At 45.3% G+C, this 19,672-nt stretch overlaps 1 protein-coding gene across 1 annotated transcript; it reads right to left on the bottom strand.

Moving 5' to 3' along the window:
* Nucleotides 1–14,010: 14,010 nt before the first annotated feature.
* LOC115392898 (calcium-binding mitochondrial carrier protein SCaMC-1-like) lies at nt 14,011–15,979 on the bottom strand. Its single transcript, XM_030097567.1, has 6 exons — nt 15,860–15,979; nt 15,497–15,649; nt 15,220–15,327; nt 14,752–14,919; nt 14,506–14,656; nt 14,011–14,198 (listed from the first exon to the last, which is right to left on the bottom strand). The coding sequence occupies exons 1-6, from the start codon at nt 15,977–15,979 to the stop codon at nt 14,011–14,013; spliced, it is 888 nt and encodes a 295-aa protein (XP_029953427.1).
* Between the last annotated feature and the right edge of the window lie 3,693 nt (nt 15,980–19,672).

Here is a 19,672-nt window from a genome sequence, read left to right as displayed (position 1 = left end):
GTCAGAGGTGTGAAGATCCAGAGGAATCAATGAACTGAAGCGAGCTGCTGAGAGCCTCCAAAGCATCAATCAGCTGACTGAACGGATCTTTCTCAGGAACGGAGGCTTTCATTTGGTTTGTAGAAGATACCTAACAAGATACAGTCTTCAGCTAGCTTCCACTCTGTGTAACTGTTGACTGTTAAAGAGAGTCTTCATCGCTGACGTTGCACCACTGACCATATTCCTCTGTGGAGCTGATGACACTTTATCGATGAGGAGTTGGTGGAGCAGAGGCGTGCTCAGAAGCGCAGGCGCCCTCGTACGCTCGTCAGCGTTCGATCCTGAACGCCATTACACCCAGAGCAAGGTTTGGAGCTGCTTCAACAAGCGAACAAATGCGGCTCATGCTGCAAGATTCACTTCCCAACATCACTCCAGGTCGTTCAGGACACTGCTGAGCTACCATTTCCAACCCTAAACATTCACAAATAGTGTTATTAGCTTAACTGTTCAGTCGTTGTAATGCTTTTACCTTGTAGGCACTGCGTCTGCTGGACAGCATTACTTGGAGTGGATGAGACAGGAACAGAGGAAATGAGTGTAAAATATACAAATAAAAACATGAAAAAAATGGAAGAGCAACAGTTTATGGAACATTTGACACGAACTTTTTGTCCAGAATCCTGCAGTATTGGAAAGAAATCTCCAGTATATTGTTCTTGTAGTTGCTGTGCTAGATTGATGTTTTAATCGAAGTTTTGTTTTACAACTGTGTTAGATATATCAAAAGATTTGACAACATCTGCTTCAACACTGATGGATTCCTGTTCAGGGCAGTGGAATGACTGTGAAAATGGTTTCCTTTCAAAGGACTGTCTACCTTTCTCATGCTAAAATCAGGAACCCAGCATCCTCTCTGGAGTCGGAGATGCTGCCAATCATCAAAAAACTCAAGACCTCAGGAAGTTCCACCTCCCCAGCAGCCAGTCAGCCTCACCGTCTCCGGTCCTGAGGGTGTCCTCAACGTCTCTGCTATCGTGGGGAGAACACACTGTTTAGCAACACCTTGGCGCCAGCAGTACAGTGTGATGAAGCAGACATGGAAAGCCATTCCTGATCAGATGGATGAACAGGATTCAGTCACACAACCTGAACGTGACGAGAAGTTCCAGAGCATGAAGTCCAGGTACTGGCAATTATGCACTCTGGTGTGAGGTATTTAGCTGGTTTTCTGGAACGCTCACCTCTGTCTTTGAACGTTTGCATTGCGTTGCAAAGATGCCTTGAAATGTGAGACCTGGTCTGTCTTTGCTTTATGTTGTTTGTATTGAAAACCTAGAAAATCTTAATCAAAATACTGTTAAAAATCAAAGTTCTCAGGCAGTATTATGACCACTTGCGTTCAAGTTCAAACTGGTATTGTGGGGGATTCGTCTGAAAGACGTCTGATCGACCCAACATGCTGCAGACATGAAGCCTGAGGCAGACTTGATTCAGACCTGAAGGGGTTTGATTTCCGTCAACGAAAACCAACGATATTTTACTCTTTTTAGTAATTTTTAACCTAATCTATTTAACCTAATCAGTATAGTATAATTTATATAAGTACAGACATAAGCATTTTTTCCTTTAGCTAACCCCAGTTCACTAATCAAACATAGTGATCTTATTGTTATATTTGTGTTACCTTATAAACTCAGGAAAACACCCATTCCAGACATGGAAGATTCTCTGGTCAACATATTAGTTTACTAACCAACAACAACCAGCTCAGAATCAACATTGTAGGACGGCAGGATTCAGTTTTTCTTGCGGTCTGAAACAACAACTGATATAGCAGAAATAAAAATTCCCAAAAATGTTGACACAGCTTTAGCGTACCAAGGAAAAATAAAACTAACCCTCTTCTCTGTAAACGCCTGAGGCTGGCATCGGATGGGAGAAAAAGCCTCTCCTTAAAGTACGTAGAAAGACTCCTCCTCCCTCCACTGACTCCTCCAGACGGTGGACAAGCTCCTTCAGTTCAGCAGCTGGTCTTCAAGTATTCATCAGTGATAGTTAACAAACAGGCTCTGAACACCATCAAAGGTATTATTCTTATTCAATGTTTAATTCCTTATTTACTATATTAGGTGCAACCCTGTTACCAACATTCAAGTACCTGAAAAACGTAGATAAATTCATTTAATTCCTTTACCATTAAGTTAAGACAGTAACATTCAAACTAAATTAACATTTGATTTCAGTTATCAATTAATTTCACATTAAATTAACAAACTTTTGAAATCTCTTTCCCAATGTTTCAGTGTTTCCGTGTTTTATTTTACTCATTTCAGCATTTATTTAAAAAATGTTTCTGTAACATATGATGATCATAACTTCTTGAACCCATTAAAGGACAGTAGGTCAACAGCTCAGCTTCTCCTCCGGCATAAGAAACACCATTATTCGAGGTGGCCTGTTGGTCTGATGCACCAAAATGGACAGATTGCTCTCCTGTGCTGTATTTGCAACCATAGTTTTCTTTGAAATCCACTCATTCATTTGCAGGGAGCGTCGTACCGGCCTGTGAGTGGATCGGCCTTGCCGCTGCATTTGTCACATCCTCCATACATACATCTGCTGCTCCATGCGACGGCTTCTGCCAGGCTCTCCAAATCGAATGCATCACTGTTGTGCATCTGGTGAAGCTTCTCTGGAATAAAGCTGAGCTTTTCATGCTGTTTTCACAAACTTGTTTCTCGATCGGCTAATGTTAGCTGCACAACCCAGTAGAGGCGAAGGGTGCATTAGAGGGAGTATGACAGGCTGGTCTGCTCCGCCAGGACCTTCAGATGGAGCTTCTTCACTCAGTCCTGTCTACATTTCCTTATTTCCTTGCGTCACTGTTTGCTTTTTTCCAGGAGTGATCCTGCTCACATTGTCAGGTACTCAGAACATCACCTGTTCTTTCAGTCTGGCACCGACTCCATTATATTCCTTTCTCTTGTCGCTGCACACATTTTCTTATCTACAGTGTATATAAATTATTGGAATAGAAATTTTACATACTATATATAAATTCAAAATTTTTCTATTTTAGCAAAATAGAAAATATCAATGAATAAGGATGGTTTTCAAAAAAAAAAAATGGAACGATGTAAAATTAGGACATGATGAAGTTGTCACTGCAACACTGTAGAACAAGCACAACAATGTCAACCACACAAGAATACTTTTGTAATACAGAGAGAAAAGAAATATAATATAATCCAGAATTTCCCAGTTTTGGATTAATAAAGTAACTCTCTTCTCTCTACTCACTGAGTGTCTATCAAAAAGATCAATAAATCTAGAGTTAAAAACGACCCAATGAAAATGTCAGTGCAAAATTGTAGAACAATTGGAAGAATGGAGTAAGTGTAAACTAAAGTACGTTAAGGAAATTCCTGAAATCATGAAGCTGTTGCATCCAGTATGGATTCTGCCTCCTCTCACTCTTTCACTTTGGCAAATTTGAATTCAGGAAAACAAGTGAGCGAACTTTTGCTGGCTGGAGGGAATTTCTTTCTCTGATAATATTCGCCCTGCCTTGGAGAAGAATCTTTCAGATACAACCGACGTTGCCACAACACAGAGCTTCCTCTCCATGAGGTCAAGCTGCTTTGCACGTCTTGCTGCCGCAGTAGTTGTTCTTTGTTGATGAGAAGCCGCTGCAACATGTGAGAGGTGGAATTCTGTCTGGTGACACAGTCCTGTGCGGCCCAAACAGGACTGTGTCACCAGAAAATGAATGTACTGCGGCTCGCAGTACATTCATGTCCATTTGGAGCTGTTTCTTTTAGTTTCTGAGCAGTCAGCTGCAATGCTCCGTAGCTTCCCTGCCAGGCTGTCTGCTGTGTGGCGCTCATTAAATTGAAAGCAGTCAAGAAGGCAAGAGGACATTTTGAAATCTTCAATGAAGTGGCAGGTTACAGACGTGGAGGAGGTGTCCACTCTGGACGTCCAGCAGTCTGCTGTGAGACACATATATCATCTTTCCACTTGGCAGACTGTACGAGGGGTTGAGAGCGTCACAGAACCTTCGCATTTCTTTTCTGTTTCTATTTCTTTTCTCTGTGCTGCTTAACATTGCAATTTCCCCCTGTGAGACAAATAAAGGAATTTCAATTCAATTCAGTTCAAGGTTTTACAATGATTGCACTTTATTTTCTCAAAACATGTTACATTATTGAAGGTTTATGTAGCCTTTATTTTTATTTACTGTTTAAATGAAAAAGTAGCCTGCAACTTGTTTGCTGTTAAATATAGTTGCTTGAGTGCTTCTGTTGCATTTGGGATGAATAAAATGTGTTTCATACAAGTTTTCTCATGAAGTACTACTAGTTTACAAATTAGTTGTTCCTAAAGTATTGCAATAATCGTCATGAACATTGGTATCGGGATATATCGAATCGTGACCCATGAATCGCGATACGAATCGTATCGCCAGATACTAGGCGATACACACCACTACTAACAAACTATCTTTGAACATCAGTAAGACCAAATCTATGATTTTCAGTTACAGAAGGAAAGACGTTGACTCAACACTGACAGTGGAAGGTATAGAGATCGAAAGAACAAATGAAATGAAGTTCTTAGGTGTATTGCTGGATGAACAACTAACATGGAAATCCCATATAGAGCACGTTAAAACTAAGATTTCTCAAACCATTGCTGTTCTGTACAAATTGAAAGAGTCACTTCACAGTAACTCTTTGTTTCTGTTGTACGGTTCAGTGATCATACCATATCTGACCTACTGCATTGAAGTCTGGGGAAATGCTTGTAAGACCTACATTGAACCACTCTTCCTTTTACAGAAACGAGCGATTCGTGTGGTGAATGGAAGTGGTTACAGAGACCACACTAATCCAATATTTATAAAATTGAAATCCTTGAAAATTAAAGAATTGGTAGAACTCAACCTTCTTAAAACAATGTATAAAGCTCACCGGAAACAATTACCACTTAATTTACAGAATAGATTTGCAAAGCGAGACAGTCAATATAGATTAAGAGGAACTAAAGTTTTCAAACGACCGGAGTCAAGAACCAAATTGAAAGAAAGATGCATCACAACAAAAGGAATCAATTTATGGAATAAACTTGACAGTGAAATGAAGAGGTCTCAGTCCATTCACATCTTCAAGAAATGTTTAAAAGCACAGTTATTGGGAGGGAACGACTCTGTTTTAAAGAATGGTCAAAATTAGAATGAATGTTTCTTTTGAAAATATTTCATTAAAGTAACACTAAGGAACTTTCAGTTTCCGTTGATTTTGGCGGCGCCAGTGGACAAAAGCGGTAGTGTTTTGCCTAAAGGAATACTACAGTTCCCATGAGGCCTAGTGCGTGACGTCGTAAAATGCTGCTCCCAGTGGCATGCTGTCAGACTGAACTCGCCTACATTTGTTTCCAGTGGCTGTGTGAAGGACGGATAGCGACGAGGTAATGAATCTAATGGTGGCTAAACAATATTATATCATAATGTGACGCATGCCGTGTGCTGGGTTCCTACCACCCTCCTCACAGTTTCTTAGTCCAAGTGAAAGCAATACTGACGCCCTCAGCCCGTGACAGAGGGGTCATTCAACCCGTTGTAAGTCGATGTATCATCACAAAAGATATTAAAATGTTTTATTAAGGTTGAAAAGTTCCTTAGTGTCGCTTTAAGGTTTTTTTTTTTGTATTTACATTTTGGGAAATGGTTGTATTTGATCTGTAATTATTTGTGAAATGGTTGTATTTGTATTTTGTATTTTTTTTTTGTGATATGTTAACAAATCTTGACAAATTGTCATTTATTTTATGTTGATAGGGGCAGACATCATAAGTCTCACTTCTTTCTGTTCCTTTTCATTTCTTTCTTTTAAAAAGAATGAAACAAATAAAATCAATCAATCAATCAATCAATCAATGTTGATATTCTTCATTGTGGACCTGACCTGATGTTTCTGGACTCGGGTGGACGCCTGGTTGGTTGGTGTTACGGGAGAGGCTGGTGCCCCGGTGGAGGAGGTGTGGCGTCGCTGCTGGTCGGTGGGGAGCTGCCCTTGTAGTCAGTCATGGCCTTAATGCCTCTCCACACACTCTCCACACACTCTCCACACACTCTCCACACACTCTCCACAAGAGTAGCCAGTTGTTTAGTATTTGCTTTGCAGTTTTGAAAGAAAACAGTGGTGTCAAGAAACTGGGCTTTATAGGTTTGTTTATTGTGTTTAGTGTTAATATTGGGGTGGTGATTATTGAGGATGTGGAGGAACTCCTCACATTTCTCGGAGGAGTCACTCCAAGCTCCAAATATGACGGTAAGGCATGTAAAGGAGGGGATACAGTCAGGTCGGCACCACTCCAAGTCGGCCCCGGCCAACTCGGCACCGCCCCGGGATACAGTCAACTCGGCATCAAGCCAAGTCGGCATCAAGCCAAGTCGGCATCTCGCCAAGTCGGCCTCACGGGCGGGGGGGCTCTCGAGTGGCCGAGTTGGTCGGTGCGGACTTGACTGTAAGCTGCTTACCAACTCGGCCAAAAGCGTCTTTCTTTTTTTTTTAATCACGATGGTGGATAATGTACCTGGGAGCTTCATGTTTGACGTCCGAGTAGCTTAGCTACAAGCGCGCAGCGCTTAGCGGCTGTCTGGTCATGTGACCGGTCCCAAGGCATTCTGGGAATCGTAGTGCAGCGATGCCGGCTGCGCCGCGACGATTTGCAGTTTTTTTCGTGCCGGCAGCGCCGCTTCTCCTCACGTAGCAGGCAGGGGACTGGAGGACAAACTGTGTGGTTATGGTGACTGACAGGTTAGAGGTGGAGAATGGACCTGGAGCTTCATGGTTGACGTCCTGTTTGAACCGAGTAGCTTAGCTACGAGCGCACAGCGCGAGCGGCTGTCTGGTCATGTGACCAGATCATGTGACCGGCATGTGATCCGCGAACGCTGCATGATCAAACCAGTCGCCTGCATTATAATTTTATTGTAATGTTCTCCACCCCTGAAGTTTGGTCAGCCAGTACAGTTAGATTTACTATTAGATCTAAAACATGTAGGATCACCGCTCCTGAGGACTGGAGTTTGACACGTGATTTAAATGTAAACATGACGACCGTCATTTCAGTGAAATGAAATGTATATAATATTTTACCGGAGGGCTACGTTTATGAGCTTATGAACGCCAAGAAACCACATGAACAGCTTAACATGTACTACTGGTAATCGTTTGATATTACAGTCCCAGTTGCTATTACTGTTGACGCACACTAGATGGCGGGCAAACAACATTTACAACAAAATACATTCTTTTGCAAATGACAATGTTTGTTAAAGAAAAGAATAATGACTGATAAACTAACAATGTTGATCAGAAATGAACAAATCAGCATAAGCATAATGCAATACAGGTATTATGTTGTGGTTGGGATGAAATACAACAAGTATGATCGAGTTCGTCATGCAGCTTCGGTCTTTCTAGGTTTCCACTGATTGGGTAAAAATAAATTAAACTCCAGTCCTCAGGAGCGGTGATCCTACATGTTTTAGATCTAATTGTAAATCTAACTGTACTGGCTGACCAAACTTCAGGGGTGGAGAACATTACAATAAAATTATAATGCAGGCGACTGGTTTGAACATGCAGCGTTCGCGGATCACATGCCGGTCACATGATCTGGTCACATGACCAGACAGCCGCTCGCGCTGTGCGCTCGTAGCTAAGCTACTCGGTTCAAACAGGACGTCAACCATGAAGCTCCAGGTCCATTCTCCACCTCTAACCTGTCAGTCACCATAACCACACAGTTTGTCCTCCAGTCCCCTGCCTGCTACGTGAGGAGAAGCGGCGCTGCCAGCACGAAAAAAACTGCAAATCGTCGCGGCGCAGCCGGCATCGCTGCACTACGATTCCCAGAATGCCTTGGGACCGGTCACATGACCAGACAGCCGCTAAACGCTGCGCGCTTGTAGCTAAGCTACTCGGACGTCAAACATGAAGCTCCCAGGTACATTATCCACCATCGTGATTAAAAAAAAAAAAGAAAGACGCTTTTGGCCGAGTTGGTAAGCAGCTTACAGTCAAGTCCGCACCGACCAACTCGGCCACTCGAGAGCCCCCCCCGCCCGTGAGGCCGACTTGGCGAGAGGCCGACTTGGCGAGATGCCGACTTGGCTTGATGCCGACTTGGCTTGATGCCGAGTTGACTGTATCCCGGGGCGGTGCCGAGTTGGCCGGGGCCGACTTGGAGTGGTGCCGACCTGACTGTAAACCGTAAAGGAGGGGGCACACCTGGCATTTCATTAAGCAGTTCCTCCCACTCCACCATAGAGTGGAGAAAACGTAATGGAGCAAAACAAAAACAGAATTGACAGATCAGAGGCGCTGATCCAACATGTCCAACAACGTATGATCATTGACCACATTGCTAAAAAGCACAAATAGTAACAAAACAAATGATAAAATAAGCAGCTCTCACCTTTAGTAGAGCCGGAGTCTCCTCTTTCTTTTAAAGGGACTTAAGGCAACTTTTCAAAATGTACCTCAGTGCTGCCGCGATAGGTGCTGTGGGGAACTGCAGCCACCAGCCAAGGCGGCACGGGAGCGCGCACAAACATTTTACAGAATGCCCGTCTTCACAGCGCTGCACCAGGGATGCTCCTGCTGTTTACTACGTCGCGGATTACTGCAGGACCACAGTGCATATTATATTATTTTTGTAAGCATCCATTTTCACTCCCAAATGCAGCTGAAGTTCCCTCCATGAATCAAACGCATATCCAATATTTATTTGGGTGCCTGCCCGGCTTCGGTCATATTTTTATTTATTTATTTATTTATTTATTTTTGACTCACGAGATAACGCTGATAATACGGCTGCGTTAAACGATTACTTTTGTAATCGATTAATCTAGGAAATAGTTCTTCGATGCATTGATTAATCTAACGATTCATTTTTAAATCCGTGGCGGAGCTCCTCTCCGCCTCCGTGTTTATGCGGCGGGTCCCTGTGCGCTTCGCGGCCGGCACGGAGCGCGTCTCCGCCCGGGAGCAGAGATCCGGAGCTCTCCCGTCAGCCTCCGTGGGGCAGCTCCACTCGGCCCGTGGAAGCCGCGGCCTGCTTCACGCGCCTCCGTGGAGCAAGCCGCGGCGTGGCAGCTCCGGATCTCCGCTCCCGGGCGGAGACGCGCTCTGTGCCGGCCGCGGAGCGCGCGGGGACCCGCCGCATAACCACGGAGGCGCGTGAAGCAGGCCGCGGCTGCTGGAGCTCTCCCATCGCCGCCGTGGAGCAGCTCCGGGCCGTTTACCCAATCGGCCCCAACTCAGCAGGGGGCGCTGCTGAGACTGGCCGCCTGTGAGTGCTTTGGGACGGGGGAGGGGCTCACGCAGCACCCACTGCTTGCTGAGGACAGCGGAGACGTCCTGTCACGTCTCCAGAGCACCAGAAAAAGTCGCTAAATTTGTCGCTAGTTACTTTTGACAAAAAAAAAAGGTCGAAAAGAGGCTTTGGAAAGTCGCCAGATTAGCGAGAAAGTCACCAAGTTGGCAACACTGCCCGCCCCTGATCCCAGCAGTGTCTGAGTCCGTGTCCACGGCGGCCATGTTCTTCCTGTTCGGCAACGCGCATACAGCGTCAATTTACGTCACATCCCCACGACTGCGCGGGAAATTCGGACCCCGAACAGCAACAAATTATTTGGCACACAGCCTGTATAAGGCAACAGACAGACACGCGGATTGGCCTGTTATTTTAGGTTTTTAATGCTTCACGGCCCATTAGCATTGAATAAAGAGGAAATGCATGTGTAGTTTTTCACAAATCTTGCCTTAAGTCCCTTTAAATTGTGAATAGCACAACACTTCATATTGGTTTGACCAAGCTAGTGGAGTTTGCTGTTGTTTTTAAGCACATAATAGACTGAAAACTTAATTTTTTTTAATGAAATGCTTATTTCAAACTTTCAAAAATATTTCAAACATGCTATTGTGCTGTTTGTCAGTTTGTGCTCGTATCTTTTCTTCCCCCAGCGGATGACTTTGTCAAGCGCTTCTGGCTGGAAGTCGCTAATTTCACTGATTAGGTTTGTCAGTGTGGAATCATAGTGTTCCGATAGGACGGATAAGTTGCTGTCCATCCATTGTAGTGTATTAATCTTCACTTTTGAAAGCACATCCAGGTTTGCTAATTTATTATTTGTCCTCATCATGCCAACAGGTAATGTGTTTGTGGTGGATGGTCTGAAGGATTTTAAACGACCGTTCGGTACGGTGTGTTTCAGGTGGAGAGGCCCTGGTTTCTGGGGCTGACCATCTTGGTCCACAGATGGCAAAGCTGCAAATCTGTGATTTGAATAAATAGACATTTAAAAGGGCGTTCCTCATAAAATAGGAAAAAAGGATCCAAAATTAGCAAGAGGAAGTGTCAGAAGGTAAGTTTAAGGGGTTGTATGAGGCTTAACAGAAGTCTGTGATTAATTCAAATCAATCCGTATAATACACCTTTCTGATTAAGAGAAGAATGCAAAAGAGACACTTACAAAATCCATAAAATCAGATCAAAATGTGCTAAAAAGTCTTAAATATATCAAACGCCTTGGGAGAGTCTGAGTGTTCCTGTGTGTGCTGGAATCCTGTGGATGCTTTGAGTTCCAGACTCACAGCTCCAGTTCTTGGTGAGGCTCCCGGCCTTGGAAGGTGTTCTTGAAGAATCCCAGATGGAAGTGAGGTCCAGGTCCCGGGGCCTGAAAACTGATCTCAATCCTCAGCTCTCAAGGCAAAACAAGCAAAAACAAATCTCTAAATTTCCAGGTAAAATGATATCTATCAAGGTTCTGCGCTCAGACCATACTTCATCGATCTAAAGCATCTCCATCAGCGAAGAAAAAGGTTAAAAAGCTTATAAATGAAGAGAGGAGGCCCGGCGTTTCACCTTGACGGCTTCTTCAGGGGCTGATGAGGCTGAAGGAGATGGGTGTGGTTCCGAAGGGAGGCGGAGCTGAAAACAAAGGCTCCTCCCAATCAACCTGCAGGATCAGAGCCAGACAGAGATGCACATAGGCGTCAGTTTAGGGGGGGGCGGGGGGGACGGGGGGGTCGTGCCCCCCCCACTTTTTGCCAGGGGTATTTTTTTTTCTCCACCACACACAAATCCTTCACGTGCAGCCATTGTAACCCCGGTTATTTTCAGTAGTTTAGAACATTCCGACGCTCCTGAACGCACCATCCGGTGGCAGCAGAGACTCATGATGATTAAAAAGAAAAGTGCCGCTGCTCTGAATGTGCGTCTGTTCCAGTGGAAGCTCCACACAGAGCAGCTCTTTCTTCTGAAACACCTGTGGGGAGTTTGAATACTTGGTTGTTCGTTTAACGCTGTGATTATCCAGGTTAGAAACGCAAGAGGCGGTAGTTTGTTTTGAAAAGTGGAAATGTCCTGAAGAACTTTACTGTCAATATGCTGACAGCAACATTTTGAGGCTGTTTGGACTCATTCTGATAGAACCTCAGCTGGTGTTCATCATCAGGAATATACTGATCGTCCCTGTAGGACCTGCTGCTTTTGATTAAAAAGAAATGCGAGTTTTATTGAAAGATTTGAATAGGGATGAATTTTATATTTTTATATTGAACTGTAATGAAGAAGAATGCATCGAAGATGCTTTAATTAATTAAGGAAACACGTTATTTTAAGATAGGTTTAAATGTGCACACTTTAGTGAAGACTTTTTTTTTTAATATTTAGAGATGACTGCCCCTTGGTTCACAGCTCGCTGGACATTTCATATAACATTGGACATTTCATAAAACAGAGCTAAACAGACTCAGACACTGTCTTTTGTCCCCAACAGAACTGCAGCTGTGAGGACTGGAGGTCCTACAGGTCCAGAGTTCTAGGCTACAAGGTAACATCATCATTTTTAAAAATGCCCAAAACCATTGTCCTGCCGTTCTGAAGCACTAATGAAGACATGACATCTGTCCTCCTTGTCCTCCTCACAGCTGGTCTCTGTGGACATGGCAGACAGCCACACTGCTGAGTCTCTCCTGGGACATCGTGGAGCAGAGCCTCGTCTTCAGACGCCGCAGAGCCTGAGGCTGCTCTCTGCTTCACAAGAGAACACTGAACCACCAGCAAGAGCCGGACCAGGGTCTGACCAGGGTCTCCACTGGGACCTCCAGCAAGAACCAGGGTCTGACCAGGGTCTCCACTGGGACCTCCAGCAAGAACCAGGGTCTGACCAGGGTCTGACCAGGGTCTCCACTGGGACCACCAGCACCAGGGTCTGACCAGGGTCTCCACTGGGACCACCAGCAAGAACCAGGGTCTGACCAGGGTCTCCACTGGGACCTCCAGCAAGAACCAGGGTCTCCTGATCAGATAAATACACACTGCACTTCCGTTGTAACTCGTAATCTGTAACCTGGGAGATAGCCTCACTAACTGTGATTTTATTCTTTCTTTGTACAGACGTCGCCTCTTCAGTCACCTGCTCTGCAGCTCTGTGTTTATTTCTGTTGATCTCTGCTCCTGGACAAATAAAATAATGGAAAACCCCCTGAGCCTGATGGTTCTCTGTGTCTGACACACCCTGGATGTTCAGTAGTGTTTGTTCTTGTGTCGATGGTTCAGTTAATATTTTTTACCAGGACGGAGACATGTCAGTGTGTGTGGAGTGTGTGTGGAGCTCTGCGCTGTCGTTCTCCTCACTGGTTTTATCGAAGAGAATTGGGACATCGACTTTATTCTCAACATTTCGACTTTATTCTCGACATTTCGACATTTTTCTCGAAGTTCATGATGACCTTTTTTTTTTACCTCTTCTAAAAAAAATTTCTCAGGGTGGCCCTGATGCTCTTCCGTAGTGCTGCGTTCAATGAGACCGAGCAATTTTTATTTCGACAAGTAAACTGAGAGTTGATTGGCTGCTGCCGATGTGGGCGGGTCCTGATTACAGACTGACAGGGAGAAGTGACAGTTCGGCGCTGCTAAAGCTAAAGCTAAAGCTAAAGCTAAAGCTAACAATCGGAAATCAAAATTAATTAAAGTCATTGAAAAGTTTATCCAAAAGAAGAACCACGGTGCGCCTTTCTTTTAAAGTGAGTCCTCAGCTTTGGTGAGTGAACGCATATATTGTCAGTCTTTTTAGATGTGCGCACGCATATGCGGATGCACGCACACACACAGGCACACAGCTCCAAAGTCGCTTTTTGCTATTCGTTGTCCCCCCCACTTTTCAAAACAAACTGACGCCCTTGGAGATGCAGGTGTAACGTCTCCCTCTCCCTCCCCCTCTGGGATTTAAGGTCAGCTCCTCAGTTTTTCAAAAAGAAGAAATCAGAGCATATACAGAAGTTATTTACATCACCTCAGTACCAATACTGAATGAATAGATATAGATTTATAGAATGTTTTATTTAGGTTTATGCTAGATTTAGGGTTAGATTCAGGTTTAGGGTAGGGGTTAAGGCCCATTCATCCTCCACGCGAAGCCGAACAAAGGTGGGCGGCTCTGAGGGTCCACAGCTCCTCCCGACAGAACCCAGCTCTCTCTCCTGGCGTTGTCGTGCTCCTGAAATATACTCAAACAATTCAGCAACAGCATTATGAAAGTGTGAATTCCGTGTCTTCCACTCAGAGCAAGCAAGCTATCGTTATATGAAGCTAATACGTCATTAAGCCAGTTTTTTGTGTTACATATTTGGATCTGCGACGCCCTGGACAGGTGGACGGTCTGTTGCGAGGCCAACACCTAGAGAAAACAACCACTCGCTCTCTCATTCGCACCCAGCAGCGATGTAGCCTTACCAGTTCACCTCACATGCATCTTTTTGGGCCGTGGGAGGAAGCCGGAGCGCCCGGAGGGAACCCACACACACACACACGGGGAGAACATGCAAACGCAACGCAGAAAGGCCGGTATTTGAATACAGGACCTTCTCGCTGTGAGGCAAGCCTGCCACCGTGCGGCCTTTTTTTTTATATTCTAAATAAACTTAACCTGACTGGACTGGACACGACTCATGGCTTGGTTGCAATACCAAGGAATTGCCGCATTTTCTCATATACCATGTAGGTGATACTGATAGCTGGAATGCTTTTCATTAAACTGGCCGTGAGGCCACGATAAAGTCCGAAGAATCCGTCGTTTTGCTTGATGTTCTTCACAGTCTTGATCATAGACACCGGCTCGGAGCCCTTCTGAGATTCTGAAAAGAAGAGAGAGAAAGCAAACAACATCAGATACAGTTCTCAGCTCATGCCTTCTGCTTCTGGCATCTTATGTTTGCACAGTGGTCCTAAAATAAAACGGGCGAAGATTTGTGCAAGCCGCCTTTTTCAAACCACAGTGTAAAATCATAAAACCCAAAACTCAGTCAGCATAACCCTTTTCACTCTAAAGACTAAGCAGAAAATTGTGAATTGTTCTCCATATATGCAAATTTGTGTGAAGTAAAATCAGTTTACATCCTTCCTTCAATACTAGACCACCCCTTTGAGGATGTGTTTGCTTACCTTGTGCTTGCATGACGGTGCTGACCAGAGACAGAGGGTAAGTGGCCAGCCGAGCAGTGGAGCTGGAGACGATCCCACAGCCTAACGGCAGCAGCATCCCTGGGTTGGCTCTGTCTTCAGCGTGGCGTGACAGCCAGCGGTTCTTCAAGCTCTGCAGAGGAGACATGGTCACAGTGAATTAACCCTGAACTCAGCCTAAACATCGGATGTGATGAAGTTATGGGAGCATGTGAATGGTCTATTTACCTCATACAATGCCAGATCTAATCCAACAGCGGGAACAACGCTCAGCATGCTGGTAAAGCAGCCTCTGTAAAACGCCTTTGCTCCTTCCTCCTTCAGGATCTTCTTGGCACAATCCATCATCCCTGAGTACTGTGCGGTTGTCCTCAGGACCATGCGGGTTTTCAGCACCTGAACAGAGAAACATCATCATGAAGGTTACTTAAGTGACGGAGTTAGCTTAAATTTTAAAAATGGATGATTAAAGTGTTTGCGGGCCATTCATTATGTCAGTGCTGCTTCTGCAAATGCCAAACACTGTCAACAGGAACTGAGACAAACACACAGCCTTACCCACACCGTGGTGACAGTTCAGCTCATGTGTTCCACTAATATCGCCATGTGTGTTTGGCTTTATGATTATGATTTCAATAAATGTGCCCCAACATCTCCCTGAACTACAGTGACGGACTCCTGTGGACTTTCACTCACCTCCATTGGGTAGACTGTTGTTAACGCCGTGACTCCAGCCAGCGATCCCGCCACGAACCTCTCATGGATCTTCACATTTTCCGGGTCTCTAGCCAGCTTGTTCTTGAGCTGAAGAAACACAGAACCAGCAGACGTTACTCACAATCAGATAGACATGACAACAAAAGGAAAAACTATTGGTTTCTCCTGTTCTGGGTAAAACTGCTTTTTCTTACTTGAAAATGTTGTGTTCAACAATACCTGTGAGGTATCGTGAAAGGCTGTGAAATGTGCTTACCTGTTCAAAAGCCATGAATCTAATAGCTGTCTCGGGGGCAACCTTCAGGACATTAACGCCATTTCCTCTCCACAGCGATGACAGGCCCCCTTCGTTTAGCATCGCCCTGAAACCACCAAACATGTTGACTCTGTTGTTCCTGCAATCATGAACCTGTAAGTAAGAAGAGGTGTGAGAAGAGGAGGTCAAATTTATGGCATAGTGGAAGTGAAGTGAAATATTTAGAACCATTGTTGTGGCCAGGCTGAATACATCATGAAAAGGATTTTTCTTGAACTTTTCTGGTTAAAATTAGACTATTCTGATACAGCCTGTTACAACACCAGCTTGAAAAATTATTTTTAGATGGAATGTAGACATTACCTGCTGGAATACTTTGATCCTGTCCAGCGGGGCGGTCACTGTCCGTGACACGACGCCAGCCACAGCCCCTGACGCCAGCTGCTTCCACCACCAACCTTGAGTGTTCTCCTTAGACTGCATTTTCCAAAAAATGCTCTAACAGTACAGTAAAAATGCTCTCACAGTACGGTAAAAACGCTCTCACAGTACGGTAAAAACGCTCTCACAGTACGGTAAAAACGCTCTCACAGAAGAGTAAAAGCACCCGAACAGTACAGTAAAAATGCTCTCACAGTACGGTAAAAAACGCCCGAACAATACAGAAAAAAGGCCCTGACAGTAATGCTAAGCTCGTAGTTCTGACGAACGCTGCTAACACACTGGAGGAAAACTCCCAATGAAATGTGAAGAGCTTTGATGTTCTATTGACCATTGCATGATGTCATCAGAACAGGATCTAAGGGCTAGTGACGGTTGCTAAGCAACAGGTATGGGCTGGTAGATATGGCCTGGGCCATGCTACAAATGTTTTGTTTTAATGTAATAACAATTAAAAAAAATAGAATACAGATATGTATAAACTTAAAATGCAATCAGTATCTTCAAACCAGAAAATTTCAGAGAAAATTTTACTTTGAGTGCCAGCTGCTGTCCAGAGTAATCTGTATTTGTGTGTGTGTGTGTGTGTGTGTGTGTGTGTGTGTGTGTGTATAAAACCTCCATATTCAGTGTGAGCTCTGAGCTCAGATCAGCCATGACAGGCTGCAGGTGTGTGTGTTGCCATGGAGAACAGCTCCACCCAGTAGCCATGACAGTGAATCAGCAGTTTTTCATGCAGTTTGTGTGGTTGAAGAAACATCATTCCTTAAAGGGCAACTCCGGTTTTTTGACACCTGGACCTTATTTATAGGTGTGTGTCATGCTCATATACTCACTCAGACAAACATCGTGCAGCTCGGAGTACTTCAGAAGTTATTTAGATCCAAACGATGTAGCCGCACTAGCGGGGGTGCCACAGCAATGGAGCGTTAGCGCGGGACATAATCTCTGCAAAGTCGCTCATTTCGGCTGTATTTTTCCTCCATCGGCACTGGGTTGCCTTTCGGTCGGAAGGGGGGGGCCTCCGGCGGTGTCCCGCGGCCTGGCTCGGAGCGCGCATCCGCCGGGCGGCGGAGATCTGGATTCTCCTGGCGAGGAGAGAGCTCCGGCCGTCGCGCGTCCCGCGGCTGGCGTGGAGCGTGTATCTGCCGGGGAGTGGAGATACGCATCCTCCCGGCGAGGAGAGACGTCCAGCGGCCCAGCGGCCGCGTGTGAGCCGTGCGTCTTCGCCGGTGTCCGGAGCCTCCGTGGAGCAGCTGAGGCCATTTTCCAACTCGGCCCCTGGAAGTCAGACGCCGGGGCGCCGTGACAGCCGAGGCCGACTCAAAGTGCCTCTCTGCTGGGGAGAGGAGCTCCGCAACGTTCCCATCCGAGCTAATTGTGGCTAAGTTAGCGAAAACTGTCAGCTCTTCAGCTGACCCACCTGAAGACGGTAGACGAGCTGACTTTATAACACTGGCGATGGATGAAGAAATACAGCCGAAATGAGCGACTTTGCAGAGATTATGTCCAGCGCTAACGCTCCATTGCTGTGGCACCCCCGCTAGTGCGGCTACATCGTTTGGATCTAAATAACTTCTGGAGGACTCCGAGCTGCACGATGTTTGTCTGAGTGAGTTTATGAGCATGACACACCTAGAAATAAGGTCCAGGTGTCAAAAAACCGGAGTTGCCCTTTAAAGCTCGTGTCCGGAGTTTCCGTTCGTTTCCAACGTATGTATCATTTTTCAACAGAGCTTAAATGTGTCAGTCTGGTTCGATACTATAATATAATATTAGCATAAAGCAATATAAAAATTTATTTATGAGCCCCGCCTTCATCTCATAGACCCCCATGTTATCCGAAAAAGCGCCGGTCAGCGTCAGCCAATAGATCAGGGAGTCCATGTCCCTGCTGGATGTCCTGGTGAGGTGGATCAGGGAGTCCATGTCCCTGCTGGATGTCCTGGTGAGGTGGATCAGGGAGTCCATGTCCCTGCTGGATGTCCTGGTGAGGTGGATCAGGGAGTCCATGTCCTGTTCAGTCTTGGTGATGGCTGAGGGGGTTCAGGCCTCTGCAGAGCAGCAGGGGGGACAGAGCGTCTCCTTGGTATATGCCACATTTGACGCTCATCTCCGCCACTGGCTTCAGGTTACCTTCCAGAGTTGCCTTCCACAGCCTCCATGGACTTGTTCAGTGATGAATTATTTTTGTGTGTGTTTCCGCCTACTCTAATCCTTTTTTACATGAGGAGAAATTCCCAGTTTTGGGGAGTTTGCTCGGAAATGGTTTACCAGAACGTTGACAAATGTCATAACGCACCGCACCGGAATTTTCCCCACGTTTTGATGTGCTTCGTGTGGTGCTGGTCCAATTCGTGTGGGACAAGTTACACACAGAAAATTTAGCATCAGAAGAACAATTTTATGAATTTTATTAATACTAAATCACCAGTTAGTATTGTAATTTTGAATGATAATATGCTCATCAAATATGAACTTAATTTTGTATAAATAATCAGCAAAAAAGAGCAGACAACAGCTTGGAGAGCTGGACAAGTTTCCCCGAGGAGGCGGGTCTTCGTACGCTGTAGATTCCACCTGTTACTGATTAGCAAGATACACGAATGACATGACCAGGGCTGGGAGGGTTACTTTAAAATCGTAATACGGTACAATTACAAGTTACTTGTCAAAAAATGTAATCAGTAACTTACTCTAATTACTTCAATTAAAAAAGTAACAAACCAGATTACTTTTAGTTACATTTAGATTACTTTACCAGCAAACTTAAAAATAAAGACATGGAGAAATACAATGTATCATCCTCGCATTTATAATATACAGCAGGTTACTGACAGGTTAGCAGGTTATGTCCGAAGGACATAGATGACAGATTGTTTCTGCCATTATTTCATTTTTGATCCTCTTAAAGCTCGGGTAGACGATGTTGAAGAGCCTGCAAGATTTGAAAGTCGCACACCTCAAGCCCTCCCCCGTAAGCTCCTCCTACTCCGATCAGTGCTTGGCCCAAGCCACACCCCCACCAACGTGACCGCGCATCTCAACTCATGTTGTCAGCGGGACCCCGCTCCAAGCCTAGGGTGACCATACGTCCTCTTTTACCCGGACATGTCCACCTTTTACGTCCTGTCCGGGGCGTCCGGGCGGGTTTTTTAAATTCAAGGAGCTGTCCGGGGTTCACTGTTTCTCATAGCACATAAACGTAAATTGACCAGCGCTTTGCACACAGTACTATTGCACGACGTAATTACCGAGAGGGCTCACACACACACACACACACACACACACACACACACAGACGGAGCGGAGCAGACGGGGCTGTTCAGACAGCGGAGCACGGCATCTGATTGGTTTCTTAAGAGCGGGCCGCGCCTTACCATTGGTCGGAGTTTTTACCGTCCTTTGGCGGCTACAGTTGTCAGATTTTTTCCGCACCTTTTTCCGTCCACATAATGTATTGACTTCTCCCAGGGGGCAGGGAGCATTTCACTCAGTATGACAAAAAGTGCTTTTGGACAACATCGTCTACCCTAGCTTTAAATTAAAGCTGAACTGGTCAAAAGTCAGCTTCAGTTTGAACATGCAAACCTCAGAGTGAAGCTGACTGAGTCCAGATCTCCAGAGTCTGGATGGGGTCAGACTCGCAGCCTGTTTCCAGACTGAAAGCCCCTCATGCTGCCTCCACCCTGCCCAGGCTGCAGCTGCCTGTCTGCTACACCGCCCTCTGCTGGT

The sequence above is a fragment of the Salarias fasciatus genome, chromosome 8, assembly GCF_902148845.1.
Source record: "Salarias fasciatus chromosome 8, fSalaFa1.1, whole genome shotgun sequence".
In the NCBI taxonomy this organism is placed as follows: domain Eukaryota; kingdom Metazoa; phylum Chordata; class Actinopteri; order Blenniiformes; family Blenniidae; genus Salarias; species Salarias fasciatus.
The sequence above is the reverse complement of the archived record's forward strand: the minus strand, read 5'-3'. Positions and strand labels throughout refer to the sequence as shown.

Excerpts from the sequence above, each read along its gene's own strand:
- LOC115392898 (XM_030097567.1), bottom strand. The coding sequence starts at position 15,979 with ATGCAGTCTAAGGAGAACACTCAAGGTTGGTGGTGGAAGCAGCTGGCG. Across the intron at positions 15,650-15,859 it reads GGATCAAAGTATTCCAGCAG|GTTCATGATTGCAGGAACAA; the intron begins GTAATGTCTACA and ends TCTTACTTACAG. Across the intron at positions 15,328-15,496 it reads GATTCATGGCTTTTGAACAG|CTCAAGAACAAGCTGGCTAG; the intron begins GTAAGCACATTT and ends GTGTTTCTTCAG.